Source organism: Orcinus orca, chromosome 12 (assembly GCF_937001465.1).
Source record: "Orcinus orca chromosome 12, mOrcOrc1.1, whole genome shotgun sequence".
Lineage (NCBI taxonomy): Eukaryota > Metazoa > Chordata > Mammalia > Artiodactyla > Delphinidae > Orcinus > Orcinus orca.
The window spans coordinates 71,404,631-71,428,591 of NC_064570.1; the positions used below are offsets into that span (position 1 = coordinate 71,404,631).

At 35.7% G+C, this 23,961-nt stretch overlaps 1 protein-coding gene across 12 annotated transcripts in view; it reads right to left on the bottom strand.

Moving 5' to 3' along the window:
- DOP1A (DOP1 leucine zipper like protein A) overlaps positions 1 to 23,961 on the bottom strand; it is a 111,331-nt gene that overhangs the window by 43,434 nt on the left and 43,936 nt on the right. For 8 of the 12 annotated variants that reach the window (XR_007470530.1, XR_007470531.1, XM_049695323.1 and 5 more), the window contains 8 exons: positions 19,403 to 19,502; positions 18,546 to 18,655; positions 17,514 to 17,622; positions 16,166 to 16,286; positions 13,874 to 13,993; positions 12,026 to 12,140; positions 11,624 to 11,653; positions 11,079 to 11,312 (listed from right to left, as the gene is read on the bottom strand). Coding sequence is in view for 9 of the 12 variants with exons in the window: in XM_049695323.1 (XP_049551280.1) it covers positions 11,079 to 11,312; positions 11,624 to 11,653; positions 12,026 to 12,140; positions 13,874 to 13,993; positions 16,166 to 16,286; positions 17,514 to 17,622; positions 18,546 to 18,655; positions 19,403 to 19,502 (939 nt within the window). In the remaining 3 variants the exon portion in view is untranslated. The remainder of the gene's footprint in view (positions 1 to 11,078; positions 11,313 to 11,623; positions 11,654 to 12,025; positions 12,141 to 13,873; positions 13,994 to 16,165; positions 16,287 to 17,513; positions 17,623 to 18,545; positions 18,656 to 19,402; positions 19,503 to 23,961) is intronic. The other 4 variants (XR_007470532.1, XM_049695324.1, XM_049695328.1 and 1 more) reach the window with 1 other exon arrangement.

Genomic DNA, 23,961 nt, shown 5'->3' on the forward strand with positions numbered 1-23,961 from the left:
CACAGCCGTGCCCCTCCCTCCCCCCGGCCTGAGTGACCCAGAGCCCCCAAATCAGCAGCTCCTTTAACCCCGTCCTGTCTGAGCGAAGAACAAACGCCCTCCGGCGACCTACATGCAGAGGCGGGGCCAAATCCAAAGCTGAGCCCCTGGGAGCTGTGCGAACAAAGAAGAGAAAGGGAAATCTCTCCAGGCAGCCTCAGGAGCAGCGGATTAAACCTCCACAATCAACTTGATGTACCTGCATCTCTGGAATACCTGAATAGACAATGAATCATCCCAAACTGAGGAGGTGGACTTTGGGAGCAACTGTAGACTTGGGGTTTGCTTTCTGCATCTAATTTGTTTCCAGTTTTATGTTTATTTTATTTTAGTGTTTAGAGTTTATTATCATTGGTAGATTTGTTTATTGATTTGGTTGCTCTCTTCCTTTTTTTAATATATATATAGATATTTTCTCTTTTTGTTAGTGTGTATGTGTATGCTTCTTTATGTGATTTTGTCTGTACAGATTTGCCTTTACCATTTGTCCTAGGGTTCTGTCTGTCTGTATTTTTTTTGTTTGTTTTTTTAGTAGAGTTCTTAGCACTTGTTATCATTGGTAGATTTGTTTTTTGGTTTGGTTGCTCTCTTCTCTTTTCCTTTTTTTTTTATTACTTTTTAATATTTTTACTTTTTTTATTTTAAAAACTTTATTTTATTCTTTCTTTCTTTCTTTCTTTCTTTCTTTCTTTTCTTTCTCCCTTTGCTTCTGAGCTGAGTGGCTGACAGGGTCTTAGTGCTCCAGCTGAGGGTCAGGTCTGAGCCTCTGAGGTGGGAGAGCTGAGTTCAGGATGCTGGTCCACCAGAGACCTCCCAGTCCCACATAATATTAAACAGCGAAAGCTCTCCCAGAGATTTCCATCTCAGTGCTACGACCCAGCTCCACAAAATGACTAGCAAGTTCCAGTGCTGGACACCCTATGCCAAACAACTAGCAAGACAGGAAACCAACCCCACCCATTAGCAGAGAGGCTGCCTAAAATCATAATAAGTCCACAGACACCCCAAAACACACCACCGGACATGGTCCTGCCCACCAGAAAGACAAGACCCAGCCTCATCCACCAGAACACAGGCACCAGTCCCCTCCGCCAGGAAGCCTACGCAACCCACAGAAACAACCCTACCCATTGCGGGTAGATACCAAAAAAAAACGGGAACTATGAACCTGCAGCCTGTGAAAAGGAGACCCCAAACACAGTAAGTGAAGCAAAATAAGAAGACAGAGAAATACACAGCTGATGAAGGAGCAAGGTAAAAACCCACCAGACTGAACAAATGAAGAGGAAATAGGCAGTCTACCTGAAAATGAATTCAGAGTAATGATAGTAAAGATGATCCTAAATCTTGGAAATAGAATGGAGAAAATACAAGAAGTGTTGAACAAGGACCTAGAAGAACTAAAGAGCAAACAATGATGAATAACACAATAAACGAAATTAAAAATTCTCTACAAGGAATCAATAGCAGAATAACTGAAGCATAAGAACGGATAAGTGACCTGGCAGATACAATAGTGGAAATAACTACCGCAGAGCAGAATAAAGAAAAAAGAATGGAAAGAATTGAGGACAGTCTCAGAGACCCCTGGCACAACATTAAACACACCAACATTCGAATTATAGGGGTCCCTAAAGAAGAGAAAAAGAAAGGGACTGAGAAAATATTTGAAGAGATTATAGGTGAAAACTTCCCTAATATGGGAAAGGAAATAGTCAACCAAATCCAGGAAGTGCAGAGAGTCCCATACAGGATAAATCCAAGGAGAAACACGCCAAGACACATATTAATCAAATTATCAAAAATTAAATACAAAGAAAAAAATATTAAAAGCAGCAAGGGAAAAGCAACAAATAACACAGAAGGGAATCCCCATAAGGTTAACAACTGATCTTTCAGCAGAAACTCTGCAAGCCAGAAGGAAGTGGCAGGACATATTTAAAGTGATGAAAGGGAAAAACCTACAACCAAGATTACTCTACCCAGCAAGGATCTCATTCAGATTCGATGGAGAAATTAAAACCTTTACAGACAAGCAAAAGCAAAGAGAATTCAGCACCACCAAACCAGCTTTACAACAAATGCTAAAGGAACTTCTCTAGGCAGGAAACCAAAGAATAGGAAAAGACCTACAATAACAAACCCAAAAAATTAAGAAAATGGGAATAGGAGCATACCTATCGATAATTACCTTAAATGTAAATGGATAAAATGCTCCAACTAAAAGACACAGACTGGCTGAATGGATACAAAAACAAGATCTGTATATATGCTGTCTACAAGAGACCCACTTAAGACCTAGGGACACATACAGACTGAAAGTTGAGGGGATGGAAAAAGATATTCCATGCAAATGGAAATCAAAAGAAAGCTGGAGTAGCAATTCTCATATCAGACAAAATAGACTTTAAAATAAAGACTATTAGAAGAGACAAAGAAGGACACTACATAATGATCAAGGGATCGATCCAAGAAGAAGATATAACAATTGTAAATATTTATGCACCCAACACAGGAGCACCTCAATACATAAGGCAAATGCTAACAGCCATAAAAGGGGAAATCGACAGTAACACATTCATAGTAGGGGACTTTAACACCCCACTTTCACCAATGGACAGATCATCCAAAATGAAAATAAATAAGGAAACACAAGCTTTAAATGATGCATTAAACAAGATGGACTTAATTGATATTTATAGGACATTCCTTTCAAAAACAACAGAATACAATTTCTTCTCAAGTGCTCATGGAACATTCTCCAGGATAGATCATATCCTGGGTCACAAATCAAGCTTTGGTAAATTTAAGAAAGTTGAAATCGTATCAAGTATCTTTTCTGACCACAACGATATGAGACTACATATCAATTACAGAAAAAATCTGTAAGAAATACAAACACATGGAGGCTAAACAATATGCTACTAAATAACCAAGAGATCAGTGAAGAAATCAAAGAGGAAATCAAAAATACCTAGAAACAAATAACAATGAAAACACTATGACCCAAAACCTATGGGATGCAGCAAAAGCAGTTCTAAGAGGGAAGTTTATAGCAATACAATCCTACCTTAAGAAACAAGAAACATCTCAAATAAATAACCTAAACTTACACCTAAAGCAATTAGAGAAAAAAGAACAAAAAACCCCCAAAGTTAGCAGAAAGAAAGAAATCATAAAGATCATATCAGAAATAAGTGAAAAAGAAATGAAGGAAACAATAGCAAAGATCAATAAAACTGTAAGTTGGTTCTTTGAGAAGATAAACAAAATTGATAAACCATTAACCAGATGCATCAAGAAAAAAAAGGAGAAGACTCAAATCAACAGAATTAGAAATGAAAAAGGAGAAGTAACAACTGACACTGCAGAAATACAAAGGATCATGAGAGAAGGCTACAAGCAACTATATGCCAATAAAATGGACAACTGGAAGATATGGACAAATTCTTAGAAAAGCACAACCTTCCGAGACTGAACCAGGAAGAAATAAAAAATATAAACAGACCAATCACAAGCACTGAAATTGAGACAGTGATTAAAAATCTTCCAGCAGGGCTTCCCTGGTGGCGCAGTGGTTGAGAGTCCACCTGCCGATGCAGGGGACATGGGTTCGTGCCCCGTTCTGGGAAGATCCCACATGCCGCGGAGCGGCTGGGCCCGTGAGCCATGGCCGCTGAGCCTGCGCGTCTGGAGCCTGTGCTCCGCAATGGGAGAGGCCGGAACAGTGAGAGGCCTGTGTACCGCAAAAAAAAAAACAAAAAACAAAAAAAAAACAATCTTCCAGCAAACAAAAGCCCAGGACCAGATGACTTCACAGGCGAATTCTATCAAACATTTACAGAAGAGCTAACACCTATCCTTCTCAAACTCTTCCAAAATATAGCAGCGAACGGAACACTCCCAAACTCATTCTACGAGGCCACCATCACCCTGATAGCAAGACCAGACAAAGATGTCACAAAGAAAGAAAACTACAGACCAATATCACTGATGAACATAGATGTAAAAATCCACAACAAAATACTAGCAAACAGAATCCAACAACACATTAAAAGGATCATACACCATGATCAAGTGGGGTTTGTCCCAGGAATGCAAGGATTCTTCAATATACGCAAATCAATCAACGTGATACACCATATTAACAAAATGAAGGAGAAAAACCATATGATAATCTCAACAGATGCAGAAAAAGCTTTTGACAAAATGCAACACCCATTTATGATAAAAAACCTCCAGAAAACAGGCATAGAGGGAACTTACCTCAACATAATAAAGGCCATATATGACAAACCCACAGCCAACACTGTTCTCAATGGTGAAAAACTGAAACCATTTCCACTAAGATTAGGAACAAGACAAGGTTGCCCACTACTCAGCACTATTATTCAACATAGTTTTGGAAGTTTTAGCCACAGCAGAGAAGAAAAAGAAACAAAAGGAACCCAAATCAGAAACGAAGAAGTAAAGCTGTCACTGTTTGCAGATGACATGATACTATACATAAAGAATCCTAAAGTTGCTACCAGAAAACTACTAGAACTAATCAATGAATTTGGTAAAGTAGCAGGATACAAAATTAATGCACAGAAATATCTTGCATTCCTATACACTAATGATGAAAAACCTGAAAGTGAAATTAAGAAAACACTCCCATTTACCACTGCAACAAAAAGAATAAAATATATATGAATAAACCTACCTAAGGAGACAAAAGACCTGTATGCAGAAAATTGTAAGACACTGATGAAAGAAATTAAAGATGATGCAAATAGATGGAGAGACATACCATGTTCTTAGATTGGAAGAATCAACATTGTGAAAATCACTCTACTACCCAAAGCAATCTACAGATTCAATGCAATCCCTATCAAACTACCAATGGCATTTTTCACAGAACTAGATCAAAAAATGTCACAATTTGTATGGAAACACAGAAGACCCTGAATAGCCAAAGTAATCTTGAGAACGAAAAACGGAGCTGGAGGAATCAGGCTCCTGGACTTCAGACTATACTACGAAGCTACAGTAATCAAGACGATATACTACTGGCACAAAAAGAAAAATATAGATCAATGGAACAGGACAGAAAGCGCAGAGGTAAACACGCACACATATGGTCACCTTATCTTTAATAAAGGAGGCAAGAATATACAATGGAGAAAAGACAGCCTCTTCAATAAGCGGTGCTGGGAAAACTGGAGAGCTACATGTAAAAGAATGAAATTAGAACACTCCCTAGCACCACAAAAAAATAAACTCAAAATGGATTAAAGACCTAAATGTAAGGCCAGACACTATAGAAGTCCTAGAGGAAAACATAGGCAGAACACTCCATGACATAAATCACAGTAAGATCCTTTTTGACCCACCTCCTAGAGGAATGGAAATAAAAACAAAAATAAACAAATGGGACCTAATGAAACTTAAAAGCTTTTGCAAAGCAAAGGAAACCATAAACAAGACGAAAAGACAACCCTCAGAATGGTAGAGGTAGAAAATATGTGCAAAAGGAATCAAAGGATTAATCTCCAAAATTTACAAGGAGCTCATGCAGCTCAATATCAAAAAAACAAACAACCCAATCCAAAAATGGGCAGAAGACGTAAACAGACATTTCTCCAAAGAAGATACACAGATTGCCAACAAACACATGAAAGGATGCTCAACATCATTAATCATTAGAGAAATGCAAATGAAAACTACAATGAGGTATCACCTCACACCAGTCAGAATAGCCTTCATCAAAAAATGTACAAACACTACATGCCGGAGAGGTTATGGAGAAAAGGGAACCCTCTTGCACTGTTGGTGGGAGTGTAAATTGATACAGCCACTATGGAGAACAGTATGGAGGTTCCTTAAAAAACTAAAAATAGAACTACCATATGACCCAGCAATCCCATTACTGGGCACATACTCTGAGAAAATCATAATTCAAAAAGAGTCATGTACCACAATGTTCATTGCAGCTCTATTTACAATAGCCAGGAGATGGAAACAACCTAAGTGGCCATTGACAGATGAATAGTTAAAGAAGATGTGGCACATATATACAATGGAATATTACTCAGCCATAAGAGGAAATGAAATTGAGTTATTTGTAGTGAGGTGGATGGACCTAGAGTCTGTCATACGGAGTGAAGTAAGTCAGAAAGAGAAAAACAAATACCGTATGCTAACACATATATATGGAATCTAAAAAAAAAAAAAAAAAACTGGTTTTGAAGAACCTAGGGGCAGGACAGGAATAAAGACGCAGACGTAGAGAATGGACTTGAGGACAAGGGGAGGGGGAAGGGTAAGCTGGGACGAAGTGAGAGAGTGGCACTGACATATATACACTACCAAATGTAAAACAGATAGTGGGAAGCAGCTGCAAGGCACAGGGAGATCAGCTCAGTGCTTTGTGACCACCTAGAGGGGTGGGATAGGGAGGGTGGGAGGGAGACACAAGAGAGAGGAGAAATGGGGATATATGTATATGTATAGCTGATTCACTCTGTTTTACAGCAGAAACTAACACACCATTGTAAAACAATGATACTCCAATAAAGATGTTAAAAGAAAAACAAAAACTAGAAATAAAATCTAGTAAGTCTTCTATTTGGGACCCTATGAAGTGAAACTTCTGTCTGAAATATGTAAACTACTATTTAAGTGTTTGCTATTAAGCTTACATTCTTTCAACAAGCAGTTACTGAACCGACATTATTTCCCACATTAATATTTGGAACAAAAGGAACTGTTTATAATCTAGAGGAGAAGAGACAATTACAGTATAAACAAAAAATGAACCAGCTACTGAAGTAGAATAACTTCATCGTTATTAATAATAATGATTAACTGTTCCCTCTCTATAAGATAGGGTGAGTACAATCATCAAGCATACTTTCTGGCTTAGTTTAAGTAAACAAAAGCTATACATATCACACACTCCTTAGGTGACTGTGCCAGAGCATAATTTGAACTTGAGTAAGATCACTAAAATGTGATCTTATGGAAGATCACTGAAGATATACACACTAAATGCTCTGCTGCTACAAAGCTGGGCCTCACCTGGTGTTCTCTGCCTCAGTGAATGACACCACCCTTCATCAAAACAGGAAGGCAGAAATCTAGGGGCGATTCTTGGTACCTTCTCCACCTCTCCTCCACACTTTCCTTACATCCATTCCAGTACAGTGGTCAAGAGTGCTGGCCATGAGTCAGCTAAGAGTCTGCCACTTTCCCTCTTGGCAAGTCACTGAACCTCTCCGAACCCTGGCAAGTTACTGAACCTCTCCAAACCTCCTAATCTATGTAATTGAGATGGCAAATTCCCACATTTTACAGTTGCGATGAGGATTAAGTAAGAGTGTAGAACCTGCCACTTAGTAAATCTTCAATAAATGTTAGTGATCACTCATTACCCTACCAATGCATTACTACAGCTTATTGATTTTTCCTCCCCAATATGTGGCTGATCCGTCCATTTCTGTCTTTACTCCCCCATCTTGTAAGTACATGTTACCACCACCTCTCATCTGCACTACTGCAGGTCTCCCCACATCCATTTCTGTTTCTCAGATCCATACTCCACACTGCAGCCAGAGTAATTTTTCTTTTCTTTTTTTTTTAACATCGTTATTGGAGTATAATTGCTTTACGCTGTTGTGTTAGTTTCTGCTGTATAACAAAGTGAATCAGCTAAACGTATACTTATATCCCCTCCCTCGGACTAATTTTTCAAATACACAAATCTGATTATGTCACTTGCTTTTCTCCCTTCGGTGTCTTCCCATTGCTCTCAAGATAAAGAATAAAAGCCTTAGTACAGTGAAAAGGCTCTGTAAGACTTGGCCCCTCCCTACCTCAGCAGCAGCATGTCCCCTCCCTGTCTGCACAGCACTCCTTTTTGCCTAGAGTCTGTGCAAATTCTCCTTCCTCTGTCAAGGGCTCTCTTCTTCCTACCTCACCCGCCCGGATTTCTCTAGAGCTTCACTCAAACAATCCGTCCTCAAGAAAGCCTTTCGTGGCCCCCAATCTAGGTCTGATCACCCCTTTCCCACATTCCTAACACTCCATTCTTTCCTTCATACATTTATCACAACTATAATTAAGTATGCAATTATTTGTTTAATATATGTCTCCCAAGCAGAAAGAAGGGGCCAGGAAGGGCAAAGTTCACCTAGGTGTGCCTAGTTCACTGCTGGATACATAGAGTGGGTGCTGAACAAAGAGGGGTTGTTTTCTCTATTTCAAAGGTAAGAAAACTGAGGCTCAGGGAAGTTCAAAACAAAACTCGCCCAAGGTCATAGCAAATAAACTTAGTAGGTAGAAGAGCTCAGATTAGATGATTCTAAACTTCATCCTCCTTTCACCACAGATCACTGTCTCTATAACAGCATGAGAACTTTTCACATTAGAATGCCAAAGTTTAGAGGCAACAGAACTGAACTTGTCGATTTTTCTCCTTTGAAATTAATAATTTAAAAAAAATAAGTCTTATTTAAATGGTAAAATTGTCATTAGCTTATTATTATTTCTGTATCAATCTTTCTCATATAAGGATTATAAAACAATGGATGATATTACATTAATAGAATTCATGCTATAAATTCAGTTACACCTGCATACATTTATAACAGTTGTATGGTCTATATTATGGAACTATAGTTCAGATTATTTTATAGTAAAATATCTTTCTGAAAATAGAAAGGAATTACATTTGGGTATAGAGATGCAATACACTGATTTTACAAAAATGTACTAAGTGCATGGAGAAAAAATTAAGATTTATAATTTTTAGAAGAATCATTCCTTCAACTACAATTTCAAAAAAAGGAATACTGAAAATACTCTCAGCTTTCAAATATGATCAATATTAGACATCTCAGTGAAGATAATACCATTGTGCTTCAGTAAAAAATAGAAAAGAACATAGAAACCCTGGGAACAGGCAGGAAGACCAAAGGGTGAGGGGGGGGGGAAGCATATCTAAGGTTAATCAACGATTATATTAAAAAAGTGTATTATTTAATTCTTTCATTTAATATGAATGGGTGTTCCCATTTACTTTACCTGTAACCACCGATAAAGTGCCTCCAGATGTTTTCTACATAGTAAATATTCACATATTTGAATATGTCATTGAGAGACTGCTAAGGTCCCTCCCCTACTTTCACTAATCTCATTCAAATAAAAACCAAACCAATAACAGCTAATATCTATTTTAGTTTTATTCCTAAGATCCTAGAGGCATAAATTAAGGGAAAACAGCACTACAAAATGAACTGTCCAACAATAGAATCAATATCTGTCACATATAAGTAATAAGCAGGTAGGAAGGAAAATAAGACAAACTAGTTTTAGTTTATGTGGGATAATCCTGGGATATATTTAAATTGTTTGAGGGTAATGTTCATTTCATACATGAAAGGCAATATATTTAGAAGGTCCAAGAAAAAAGTTCTAGGGTTAAGACTTGATGGAAAAGGCTGTATGAGATCATCCTGATAATGTATTTTGCCTGGCTGACAAAATTAAAAAGCAACTGAAAAAAAAGTAAGGGCAACTATACAACCACAGAATTTAGGTAATAACCTTATATGCTAGAAATTTTTAAATCTTGTTTTTGACATAGTGCCCCTGTGCCTAAATTCAACGGAATTACATGATTCTGTGAATGTTTTCATTACTATTTACTAAAAAGTACATGTAATATTATAAACCTGAAAGCTTTTAAATTTCTGATTTTTCCACACCCATTTCATAGGTATTTAAATATGTTACTAGTGCCAGACATTAAAATTATAGTTGACTCTGAGCAATGAAGGGGTTAGAGGTACCGAACCCCTATACAGTCAAAAATCCACATGTAACTTTTGATACCACCAAAACTTAACTTCTAAAAGCTTACTGTTGTCTGGAAGCCTTACTGATAACATAAATAATATATTAAAACATATTTTGTATGTTATATGTATATCTATGTATATTTTATGCATTCATGACACACCTAACTTTTTCTTAATTTTTGTGATTTTTCTAGGCTGTGCGGTTTGTCTGAGAGTTTTCTCAAATCTCCAAAAGAGAGTCACAAATCTCCAAAAAATTTTCCGATACAATTATTGAAAAAAAAATCCACATATAAGTGGACCCACTCAGTTCAGACCTGTGTTGCTCACGGGTCAACTGTGTTACAATTCTATTCAACATCATAAAGTAAGCATTAAGAATCTGGAAGACTGAGGAGAGCAAAAAGATTCTGGATTTCAAGAAGAACATGTCAAAAACTTAAGTGTATATATATGAAAAGGACCAATAAAGTTTGGATTATAAACCTGCTGCTTAATAGGATAGTTACTAGCAACATGTGGCTATTGAGCTCTTGAAATGTGGCTGATCTGACAAAGAAACTAAATTTTTTAATGCAATTAATTTTAATTAAAAATTTAAAAGTGATCCTTAATTTAGTTCTGAGAAAACTTTTAAGTATGTTTTGAACAACCTGGGTATGAGAATTTAATTTTTTAAATGTAAATTTTATGAAATTAAGTATAGATAGATCAAGTACTTCTAATAAAAATTTAGTATTTGAATGTGCTGTAAGTATAAAATACACAGTGGAATTTTGAAGACAGTACAAAAAAAGAATGTAAAATATCTGACTAGTATTTTTTTATGTTACATGTTTTATATTGATTACATGTTGAAATGGTAATATATTAGCTCTAATGGGCCAAGTAAAATACAATTAAAATTATTTTCACCTGTTCTATTTTTTTTTTTTTTTTTTTACTGTAGCTACCAGAAAATTTTAAATTATATATGTTGCTTGTGTTATATTTCTTTTGCAAAGTGTGGATATAGACAGTTAAATTGCACTAGAGCCAAAAAAAAAGCCTACAAGATGGTCTACTGCCACAACACTGGGAACTAGGAAAGACTGACGAATATTTAAATGAATATGTGTTAAGTGATGTTAGTTAGAAACTGTTCTGCCTTGAAGAAATATAATTGGTCTAGTACCAAAAATAACAGCAAAACGTTACCTTTTTGTCTTCCCACTCCTTGACTGAGTTGTTCTGCCCATTTGGAAACTGCAACACACCTCCAGTGCTGGCAGATAACAGAGGAGGTTGAACCTTGCTAAGGATCTTTGAGCAAAGCCTGAGAGAATCTGTGAGTTCAGTCAAGTGCAATGTCTGGAGGTGGCTTGTCAGAGCAGATATCATCCTGAGCAGCAACTGGGGCAAGTGTTCTGTCTGGATTTCAATATAAGTCTCCTGAAAATAAAAGCGAAGTGACAAAAGTTTATACAGTGTATAACTCCAAAGTTATGTTATTTAATTTTTAATTTATTAATAAATAAGAAAAAGAAATAATTTTACTCATTTTATATGTACCATGCTCTTAATTAACATTGTATGGTCATTTATTATTAATGACGTAAAATTTCTATTCCCAAATTCTCAATTTAAGTACTTCGAAGCATGTACTACAAAAGAACCCCAGTTTTATCTGTTACATTACTGAAATTATAACATAACAAAAGTGAATACAATCAGTTAAAAACAAAACAGGCTGAATGTCATACCTGACACAGCACCCTCATACTTCTAGTAGGCTTCAAAATGAGAAAGCAAAGAATTGAGGAGAGAAAAGGGGAAAAGATTTCCAACAGTCTTCATTTAATAGAATCATTAATGAATACAAATGCAGCATTAGACTATTATATACTAAACATGTAAGACTTCAATAACATGCAATTATGAAATATATTCCATGTATTATATAAGAATTGTATATGTATTACATATAATGTATGTCAGAGGACAAAACACTTCAAAAATTTTATTTAAAATGCTATACCAAAAGGGGGAAAATCAATTTAATTTAAAAAATGATATTTATTTGAAGATGAGGTCTATTTCCAAAATGAAATATTTGAACTATGTTATTACATTTCCTCAATATTTTTTCACCAGGGTGATCTTACCAAAGAAACTATATCCAACAAAAAATCCACCAGTAAGCAGAAATTGGTCAGCTGTAATTCAGATGAGTCGTTAACATCTCCAGGCCCACTCTGAAGTCTGGCATGCTGTGTCCTCCTAAAAGGACAAAATTCACTTTATCAAGTATCCTATCAAGTGATGTGAATACATGTGATGATATCATTGCTCTTTAAATGAGTCATATCAACATTGGGATGCACACGGTTAACTTCTTGTGATGAAGTATGTTCCCTTTCCCCTAGGACACTACTGTATCTCTCCATGGAAAATTCCCAAAGCAAGATTCCTAGGCTGAACCTCTCCCTATGACACCCATCCTGAACTTCCAAGTGTTCTGGATGGTTCTATTTGGGACTTATTTCCTATTTCTCCCACTACAGATCTCATCTCCTAGTTAAAATGGACTATTTGCTACTTGATTTCTAACCTCAGGGCCTTTGTTCATACCAACCTGTCCCCCTGGATAGGCACCCTCTCCCAGCCTCATTCTCTCACATCCAGAATGCAGCCATCCTTCAAATGGTACCTCCTCTAAGAAGCCTCTTCTGATACAAGTAGTAGAGGTTATTCCTCCAACAAATATGCACATTAAATCACATTAATCCTATCTGCCCATACACTGCCCTACACTCTGAAGACACAAAGTAAGAATATGCTACAGTCCCTAGCCAGCAAGAAATATAAGCCTATAGACAAATAACCTAACATGTGATAGGGTAGGAGAAGCTGACTCTGATGGGAGATTTGAGGGAGTCATAGAAGGCTTCTGAAAGGGGGTGACCTCTTTATAGGACCTTACCAGATGGACTAGGGAGAAGAATATTTTCGAAAAAATAACATGAGTGAAAGCTCAGCAGCATCACTGAAGGCTCAGTTAATGTTCAAGGAATAGTCCAGGTTAGCTAGAGAAGGGTATATGTGTATGTTTGTGAATGTGAAAACAAAGTAGAAACCTGGGCCAGGGCCGGGTGGTGAAAAGACACCCACAATTCCTCTACATTCCTACCACATCTTAATCTCTCTCTTAAGGCACCCATAACCTTTAGTTTAATACAGTACTAGGAATATGCATGAGCATGTCTTACTTGTTCCTGCTGTGAGCTCTTTGAAGACAGGCACTGTCTATATGTCTAGCATAGTGCCTTTCCACTGGGTGCGCAGTAGCTGTTCAATGAGTAAGCAAGCAACTTTCTAAATCGTTAAAGGGATTAATTTTATATTTATAAAAGACTTCTAATCCCGAGATCATAAATGCTTACTTGTTGACTCTATGCTCCCAAGGCTTGAGAGGTTAATCTGCTGCTGAGAGAATTTGGTCTAGAATCCAGACAGAAATTCTACCCAGGTTCACTAGTATTACTGGGTTTTCTGAGCCTTTTTTAAGCTTTACAACCTAAGGAGTGGATGATAATATGGGCTGGTTCTATGTTTTTAAAAACATAAAAGTGACCGAGGACCTTTTTGTTATTCAAAGTGAGAAGCATTTTGGGAAAGTGTGCTGAGGCACCAGCCACAAATTTGCTACTTTCTCTGCAACAAAGAAAAACTGGATTACTATAGATTGGAGAGGGAAAATCTTTCATCTATGCTGGTGATTGAATAACTCATCTCTAAACTCCTTTTCAAATCTAAGATTATACAATCAATGATTCTGTATTCTAGAGTGACATGGTAGAGACAGATTATGGCCATTAAATGATAGTTGTCAGTAGTAGTAGTAAAATGTATAAAAGAACATTCTTTTCATTAAACTCAAGAACTTAAAAAAAAATAACAAAGACTGGCTTTGAATGCTATTAAATGAAAATGAATAAAACAGTTTAACGTACCTACAACATTCTTCAAACCAACGTGCAACATAATCCCACATATAATAAGGCTCAAAGGAATTAAAGAGAAGGTTGGCAGTTTTAATCAGTTCTGCTGTTTTCTTATTTTCCCTTAATTTACTAAAAAAAAAAGAAAAAACAAAAACTGATAAATATAACATCTACGTTTTCAAATTTAAATGTGAGTGGAATGTTGTTAGGGGAGTACATATTCCTAAGTATTTGCTAGAAAACTTGCTAGTGAGAATATTGCAACAAATAATTTTTATCTACTGTCACTTTATCACTTTATGTGTAGTTATTTTTCCAAATTTGAGTTTTCATAACTCAAATGTATGATCAAGATCAGAAATTAACCTTGCATAAGAAAAACAGCTGTGCTTTCAGCAGAAGAACAAGAAGTTCTTTTTGAACTATTCTGAGAGCCTGATGGTGAATTTGGCATTAAATTCCTTTGTTTCCCTTGACACATATAAACTGAGTGATTTTTAAAAAATTAATTAATTAATTAATCTTTGGTTATGTTGGGTCTTCGTTGCTGCGTGTGGGCTTTCTCTAGTTGTGGTGAGCAAGGGCTACTCTTCGTTGTGGTGCGCACGCTTCTCATTGCGGTGGCTTCTCTTGTGGAGCTCTAGGTGCACGGGCTTCAGTAGTTGTGTCATGCAGGTTCAGTAGTTGTGGCTTGCGGGCTCTAGAGTGCAGGCTCAGTAGTTGTAGCACATGGGCTTAGTTGCTCCGCGGCATGTGGGATCTTCCTGGACCAGGGTTCAAACCCATGTCCCCTGTATTGGCAGACGGATTCTTAACTACTGCGCCACCAGGGAAGGCCCGGTGATTTGATTTTGACAGCCTTGATTCTGAAAGAATTTTCTCTGCTTTCCTGTACTATTCAGGATTTGTTTGAGAAAGGTTAAGTTTATCTTGGTGAGTTTCAATCAAATTATTATTTTTAGGTTGAAAAAACAATAACAACAAAAAGAAGTAATCCTGTCAATAGCCACTTTTACTGTAATTCCATCAGGGAAAAATAACTTCGTTATTTCAAGTGGGAGCCCTCTAGCCCATTAAATACCCACCTAACTACCATCTCCTGTCACCCTTTCTAACAATTAAAACAATTATTTTTCTATATAGTGATGTACTGTCAATACAACTAGCATGTTATAGCACGAAAGGCTAATTAAATACTCTATGGGACAAAATAAATTATCAGGCAGTGTACAGAATGAAACAGAGTACAAGGTTAGTCAATATTAACGGCTCAAACAAAAATCAGAGGGGATTATATTTATCAGAAATCAAAAACTGTCTTAAAAAGTTTTAATATATAAAAGTATGCTTTAGGAAAGCCCAGGTTATCTCCAAAGTGTCACCAAGGTGACACTAATAAAATGCAAAGTGAGAATTCCCTGGCGGTCCAGTAGTTAGGACTCTGCCCAGGTTCAATCCCTGGTCAGGGAACTAAGATCCCACAAGCCACGCAGTGCAGCCCCCCAAAATTAATTAATTAATAAAATAAAATTATGCAAAGTATGTAAAAGAAATTGTTGCCTTGGATCCTTTGTCATAATGATAAATGAGACTGGAAAACAGGTAGGCTCCTTAAAGTAGAGAAGAAATGAAAAAGTAAGACTTTGTCAGCATGAATCTACCACTGACTTAGAGAAGAGGATATGCTAATGTTATATGACTTCTCCCACGGATTAAAAAAAAAAATGTGTATATATACACACACACACATATATATATATAGAAATAATTTGAAAGAAGAAAGAACCATCACTTGAAAAAAAGTCTTTGAAGAACACCTAGTGCCCTCTGATTCATTTATTTCTGTGGTCAAGTCTTCTTCTGATCTATGCTTTGGTCTCCTGAGTGTGTCAAGGCACCAAGAGGGCACTACCCCGTGCAAACTACCAGGCCTGGTTACCAAGCAAGGTACAGCTTTCATTATTAACTGACATGTGGAAGCTAATCTCTTGTGAGTTTGGTAAGTGTGAATGAATTCCCTAGAATCTGTATCTTCACATTAACTGCTAAAATTTAGTTTTCTAAACTGGTGAGGCTGAGAACCAACCCTGGAAGGTGGTGGCATTGTACACACCACTCATGCTACACATGCCTGTTTGAAAGGTCAGTGCAGTTAATTATGAGAGTTCACATTACTAAAATATAGCGATACTTTAAATCAAACTCACTCATTCGTAACACAAATTTCATATAGCAATGTCTACTTTACAAATATTAATAAAGGAGGACCTTTGTGTCATGCTTAATTTTTTGGTAATCCACCTGCTTAACTGAGCATGATCCTTGCTGAAGGGTGGTTCCATCTGAAGATCCAATTCTGCTTTACACTGAGAATATAATGTTCTAAACACTTCAATGAGGACGTCTTCTAGAATTACAGGTCCTAAAATTAATATACATATTAAAGACAATAATTAATACTACAAATCATGATTATCTACAAATTGGCACAATTAAAGTATGCTTTAAAACAGGTATTTTGAAAAAATAATGTTTTTTCCAGAAGTGAAACTAAACTTCACATCCTGAGAGGCTAACAGTAAAATAGCAAAGAACTGAACAAATGTTTATCTAACTATATAGGTTGATGTAATAGAAATGACAAAATCAGGGAAACTGGTTTTGCCAGTTAATAGCTCTATTAGCTTGGACAAGTTATTTAACTTCTTTCAGCTTTGGTTTCTTCATGCAGAACGAGGATAATAGCAAACTTATGGGACTATCAGTGTAAGGGTCAGGAAAAATTCTGTAAGATGGGTAGCATGGTTCCCGGAATATAATGAGTACTCAATGAATGTAACTTATATTACTATTATTAATTAAAATAATACAAAGGTGCACAAGGCTAAACTTTACTGCTATAAGAGACGCCAATCTCCTCAGAAAACTTCCTGAACTTCCATCTATTACCATGTAATAGAGCCACTGGTACAACTCAAGTTATTTTTATATTTAAATGTTTTCATTTTTCTTTTAAGAGTTGGTGAGAGAACTTATGCATATTTGCTAAAACTTCTGTACATTAAAAAAAAGAAGAAAAAAAAACTTCTGCACATAATTTAATAAAACTACATAATTATTTCACTTTATCATTGCTAATATTTTCAGTTTTTCTTAATTTCTGTCTCAGGTGCCGTAACTATCTTCCCAAGAGATCTAGTATATAAGAAGTACACAGTGAAGAAAGGGAAAACACATAAAACAAAGGGGATGTGGGGAAGAAGGTTGAGGGGTATGACTAAAATACTTTTGCTCAAATCCTTGAATTCTGTGAACTATAAGATAGTCATGACAGATCATCAGTGTTTCGATTTCAGTACCTTAATCAGGATTAAGAGGGGCTTAGAGAGCACCTTTAAGGTGACTCCTCTGCTACCTACGTAGTACAGGGTAGACATATGATAACATACCAGCTGAATGTACATCTGTATCTTCTTAATGTTCTAGAGTGAATTTTAGGTAAGGAATTGTTGAGAACCTGTATTTAAAGGCCACCTCAAAATACAGAAATTTTTCTAAGTAATGACTTTGTCTTATATTTATCATGAAGCAATACAAAACAACCACATATGATCTTACGCCCTAGGATAGTTAGGATAGTATATATTACCTAGCTCAGGTTTGTCCAGTAAACTGATTAAAATACGAAAAGGTTTTAGATCCTGCATTAAAGTGCTCTCTTCTCCAAATCCATTCACTTGTAAGATCCCCACCATTGCCTTCAAAGAAGAAAAAGTACATTAGTCATTTAAGTAAACAAATTCAAAGATTTTTTCTTAAGAAAAATATTTTTATATACAACCATATGTAAACAGAGATTTACATCTCCTATTGCTTTTCTGAAGTTCTTTTGCTGAAGTTGGCTTTTTTCCTCTGCTGGGGGAAAAGAAAAGTTATATTCATTTCTCTTGACAGAAGAAGAAAGGGCTTAACTTTTCCACCTTTTTTTCTAGAGAAAATGTGAAGAAAATCTAGAAAAATAAATTCATGAATTATCTGATTTCCTAAAAGATAAAAATGTTCCTCTTGACTGTCAACATGCCCCAAACTATCACTCATTATCATGGCAGTATCTACTATTATGCAATTATTTCCTCATTAGTAACTCAAAACTGTATTCTTATAACTTCACTTATTTCAAACTGTTTCAGATACCAGGTACTCTCTCAGTTTAAGATATCTTGAATAAATTTAATTGAAGTAAAAATACTATGAAATAAGCCTATAGATCATTTTAATATTTCCATTACAAAAGTAGTTTTAACATTTAAATTCTTGTTGCAACCCAAATTTCCCTGGAATTTCAGAGTAAATAACACAAGTCCTGGCTCATTTTTGGAAGAGCTCCAACTTCCATAGGGCAGACAGGTGAGAAGCTGCAACTATGTTGTGATGAACTCATGAAAACAAAGTAAATGAAGAAAAAGATCTCAGGACTTACACAGAAGTGAGTCTAGCTTACCATTACTTACTTATAACAAGCCATTTGCTTGTTACAGTCATTCTTAGGAAGTTTGTGAGTCTTGTCTCCACCCCTTCAACTGTAAATTAATTCAAGGCAGGACTTTGTCTTATTTGTTATTTGTTGAGTAACTACAGTGGTCACGGAGTAACCAAAAAATAAAATGAAAGCATCCATTACCTGAACCAACAACTCTTTTGAAAAGGTAGTGAAATAGTAAGTAGCGTGTTCTTCAGGATTGCTGTGTCTTGTGCTTCTGGGTCCTATGATAGCACCGTTGTTATCAAAACCTCCATGGAAACAAATTGTAAAATAAATTAAAATGGAATTCTTAAAACTGTTGTTCACTAAATACCAAAACAGCAAATATCTCAAAAACAGCACTAAACACTTACCAATTAGTAGCCCAATCAATGTCAGCAAGAGAGATCATTTTAGATAGTTTAATAAAGGGAAACCAATTCAATACATAAGTGAGTATCATAGTAAACTTCCAGAATTATCTTGGTTTTTTTCAAACAGTGAAAGAACTGAAGATTCAGAAAATCCAAAATAAGTTATATTGTGTCTTCTCACTCTAGGCAGTAAAGAGTTGTGAAGACAGGCCAAACACTCACAAAAAGTATGGAAGAACAAAGTGTACACAATATTTTACTGCCTGAGTGGGAGACAGGTACCATGTGTGGGACAGGAGTACTAGTCCTGATTCCTTTCAAGTTTTGGATATTATGTCATTATTTTGATTATGAATTTATCCTTCTTTGTCTACATACTTGGAGTATAATAGCCTCAATTTATAAGGGGAAAAAAATCTTGTCAAAGGGAACATGACCTATAGATTAAAACAGCTTCTTCAACTAAGAAGCTTTTGAGATTTCTTCATACCATACACAACTCATACTGTCTTTATTTTTATTATCTATTTAAGTAAACTTTTAGTTTCTTAATTTAGGACATACATAAACTTGATAATACTTATGTATGGAAAATTTCCCTTCATCCTTTCCTAGCTAAGACCACACACATCAAACACTTACCGAGAAGCCAGGCATAAAGTCTTCGGTTCAGGGACATATCCCTCCTTAATACTACGTGCAGGGCTGCTGACAAGATCCTTATCATGTCTGGTCGAGTGGCCTGCAATAGTTGGGAATGTGGTTGTACTTAATCACATACAAAAATATATTACTTTCTTTCCTCTTTAAAAAAATAATACCTCACAGTTCATTCAGAACTTGAGGGTTTATGAGGTACTTTCACACAACATTATCTCATTTGATCTTTCAAACACAGGAATTATTACTTCCATGTTACAGATTAGGAAACAGAAAAGCTGGATAACACAGCTATTTAGTTGCATACCTAAAACTATAACTGAAATAGTTTAACCTCCATTTTAAAGTTTTTTATCCTATCCAATATTAGCAAAATCTGTCAGAAACAAAGAAATTGGAGCCAGAAGGGACAGACACAAGAAAATAATATGCCTTTAGTCTTTCACATTCGTAGTGGTGTCAACTGACTATAAATAAACTCTTCAGAAGTTCACTATCTTCATCAATTCCAAGTCTTTCATTTCTTGTTCTTTTTAAAATTTTTATCCTGTAGTATTTCAAACACAGAGAAATACAGAAAACAATATAATGAACCCTTTTTGTAACCATCACCCAGCTTTAACAAATCTTAATTTCTTTTTTTCATTTTACTGAAGGTCTTTTAAAGAGAAATAATTCACTTTTTTCTTTGCCTCTTTCCTAATAGCCTTAATTAGATGTTTAAAATATGATTTACTAAAGGAGATCTGGTTTTAGCTAAAAGGGTTCAAGTTAAAAGAAAAAAGGAAAGCAGTTAATTAAATTGCTGGCAATTTTAAGAATATTACTAGATAATCACTTTAGAATAGAATTTTGGAATTTGAGCATTAGAAGGTATGGTAGAAATCACCTAGTCTCACAACCACTTTAGAATAAAGGACCAGAGCCTCACAGGGCCTAAGTACTTAAATGCCTTGTTGGTGCCCAGCTGATAGTGAATGCACCTCTCCTTAATCAGACTACCCAACTTTTTACTACACCATGCTTTTTGACAGACAGTATTAGAAAGGAATTCACCCAACTTGCTTAGTTTAAAGGAATCTTAGAGAAATAACTGACATGTTACAGAACACAGATCATCAACAGCTGCCAAAATACAGTCACGCATCTGAACACAGATGTCTTCTATTCACCTAAGCAATTCTCAAACGGCGGTTCCCAGACTCCTGGGGATCTCTAAGAGCCTTTCAGGAGGACCACAAGGTAAAAAAAATATATAAAACAATACCAAGATGTTATTTGCCTTTTTTGATGTGTTAACATTTCCTCTGATCATGCAATACTGGGTAAAACTGCTGGCATCTTAACACAAAAAGAAGCAGTACCAGCAGTGGCATCCACTGTACTTGTAGTCATTGTATTTTTTACTGTTATGTATTTACAGTAAAAGTCAAAAACAAAAAAAGAAAAAACATTTTCACTTAAGAATGCTGATTAAACAGCAAACATTTATTTTATTAAATACTGACTCTTGAGTACCTGCCTTTTAATATTCTGTGTAATGAAAGGAGTATACATAAAGCACTCCTACTGTAAACTGAAGCATGATGGATGTCTCGAGAAAAAGCATTTGTGTGACTATTTGAATTGTGAGGTGAACTACCAGCTTTTTGTCACAGAATATCACTTTTACCTGAAAGAATGACTGATGTGATCTATGATTATTCAGGCTTGGACACCTGGCAGACATTTTCTCAAAAATAAACAAACTGAGCCTGTCACTTCAAGGGAAAACAATTAATATTCATTATTACAAATAATAAAATTTAAGCTTCCAAGAGAAAACTAGAATTTTGGAAAATTTGTATTTGGCTTGAAATTATATTGAACTGAACCGAACTGGCTTGAAAGCTTCCCAATACCTAACAAACTTTACTGATGAGATCAGTGGTGATACTAGTAAATGTGATTGTTGTTGTGTTAACACTTGGGACATATACATAATTCAGTAAAACAACACTTTCCAAACAACCAATCATGATGTTACAAAAGCATGTATGGGTAAAAGATCTACTCAAAGTGCAAGACAGACCAGTGGATTTTAATGAAACACACTATGAAAAGTTCATTGATATGGTTTTAGACTTCATATTACAACTAATTTTTAAAAAAACTATGGCTTGTTGAGTTTTGGTGTAGTATCAAAGAAAAATATACTATTTTAACAAAAAAGGCTATTGAAATACTCCTTCCTTTTCCAACTAGTATCTGTGTGAGATCAAATTTTATCCATATACTTCAATCAAAAGAAAAAAATCACAACAGAGTGAATGCTGAAGTAGATACGAGCATTCTGCTTTCTACTATTAGACCAGACATTAAAGAGATTTTCAAAAAATAGAAAACAATGCTAATCTACTAATTTTTTTAACGTGTTGGAAAATACTCTCATAAAATATTATTTGTACTCATGTGATAACTTTGTTATTGTTATTTTAAATTAATTAGTAAATATTTTAAAATTTGCCAGTTTTAATTTATAATATGATAAACATAGATAGATCTAACCTACATAAGCAAAAGAATTTTTAGGATCCTCAATATTTTTAAAGAGTGTAATGGGGTCCTGAAACCAAAGAACTCCTGATCTACCTATTTAACCTCAGATACATGTAGGTCACAGATATTGTCACAAGATATGAGAAGTACTAATGTCTTCCAATCTTATTTTGAGAGAAAAACTTACTTTCCTAAGAAAGTAAGAAGTCACTTCTTGATTACTACTGACATCACTACGTATTGCTAATATGGAAAAAAATTCTATTATAATCTCAATTAAAGGTCTAACTTCTAGAGATTAGGGTCAACTTTCCATAAAATTAATAAAGAGAGTCTAATAAACTTGTAAAGTGCTAACACTCCTAACAGAAATCACTCTTTTTGGGATAAGTTAATGAAGGCTCTCTTAAATTACCATTACAATCAATACTTGTTATGAGTTTATTACATGCAAGACATGGAAAGGAGGAAAGTGGGGAACAAAGAATACTCTGTTATGATCCTTTGATCCTTTTTCTAAGGTAATCTAATAATATGGTATAGTAATGGGGGGGAAGAGTATTAGAATTGGTCTGGGTGGAGTATGTACTTTTAAAAAAACATATTCATCACAGCTATTGTTTTCATAATACAAATTACAGAAGGAAGGCAGAGAAAATCTTTTTGGTTGGTAGGGATACAGAGGTGGTAGAGTAAGAAAGTACTGAAAGAAGCTCAGGCTGAAAAAAGGTTGAGAAGTACTGGTCTAGTGAGATGACATTGTTCGTGTCAATTAAAGTCTACCATGACTTAATTCTTCAGATCTTGCTGAATCATCTATCAGTATATTGAAGGACTAATAGCGTTGAAAGTTTGAAAGGGAAGAAAACAATGGGAATGTTTAACAGTAAAGGTTAATAAGTTTTTTTAATAAACATTTTAGGCTTTTGAGCCACATATTTCTTTGCCATAATCTTTGTTTTCTTTCTTCTTTCTTTTTCTTTCTCTTTCTTTTTCTTTCTTTCTTTCTTTCTTTTCTTTCTTTCCTCCCTCCCTCCCTCCCTCCCTTCCTTTCATTCATTCACATCTTTATTGGAGTATAATTGCTTTACAATGGTGTGTTAGTTTCTGCTTTATCACAAAGTGAATCAGTTATACATATACATATGTTCCCATATCTCTTCCCTCTTGCGTCTCCCCTCCCTCCCACCCTCCCTATCCCACTCCTCTGGTGGTCACAAAGCACCGAGCTGATCTCCCTGTGCTATGTGGTTGCTTCCCACTAGCTATCTACCTTACGTTTGGTAGTGTATATATGTCCATGCCACTCTCTCACTTTGTCACAGCTTACCCTTCCCTCTCCCCATATCCTCAAGTCCATACTCTAGTAGGTCTGTGTCTTTATTCCCGTCTTGCCCCTAGGTTCTTCATGAGTTTTTTTTTTTTTCTTAGATTCCATATATATGTGTTAGCATACGGTATTTGTTTTTCTCTTTCTGACTTACTTCACTCCGTATGACAGACTCTAGGTCCATCCACCTCACTACAAATAACTCAATTTCGATTCTTTTTATGGCTGAGTAATATTCCATTGTATATATGTGTCATATCTTCTTTATCCATTCATCTGTTGATGGACACTTAGGTTGCTTCCATGTCCTGGCTATTGTAAACAGAGCTGCAATGAACATTTTGGCACATGACTCTTTTTGAGTTATGGTTTTCTCAGGGTATATGCCCAGTAGTGGGATTGCTGAGTCATATGGTACTTCTACTTTTAGTTTTTTTAAGGAACCTCCATACTGTTCTCCATACGGGCTGTATCAATTTACATTCCCAACAACAGTGCAAGAGTGTTCCCTTTTCTCCACACCCTCTCCGCCATTTATTGTTTCTAGACTTTTTGATGATGGCCATTCTGATTGGTGTGAGATGATATCTCATTGTAGTTTTGATTTGCATTTCTCTAATGATTAATGATGTTGAGCATCCTTTCATGTGTTTGTTGGCAATCTGTATATCTT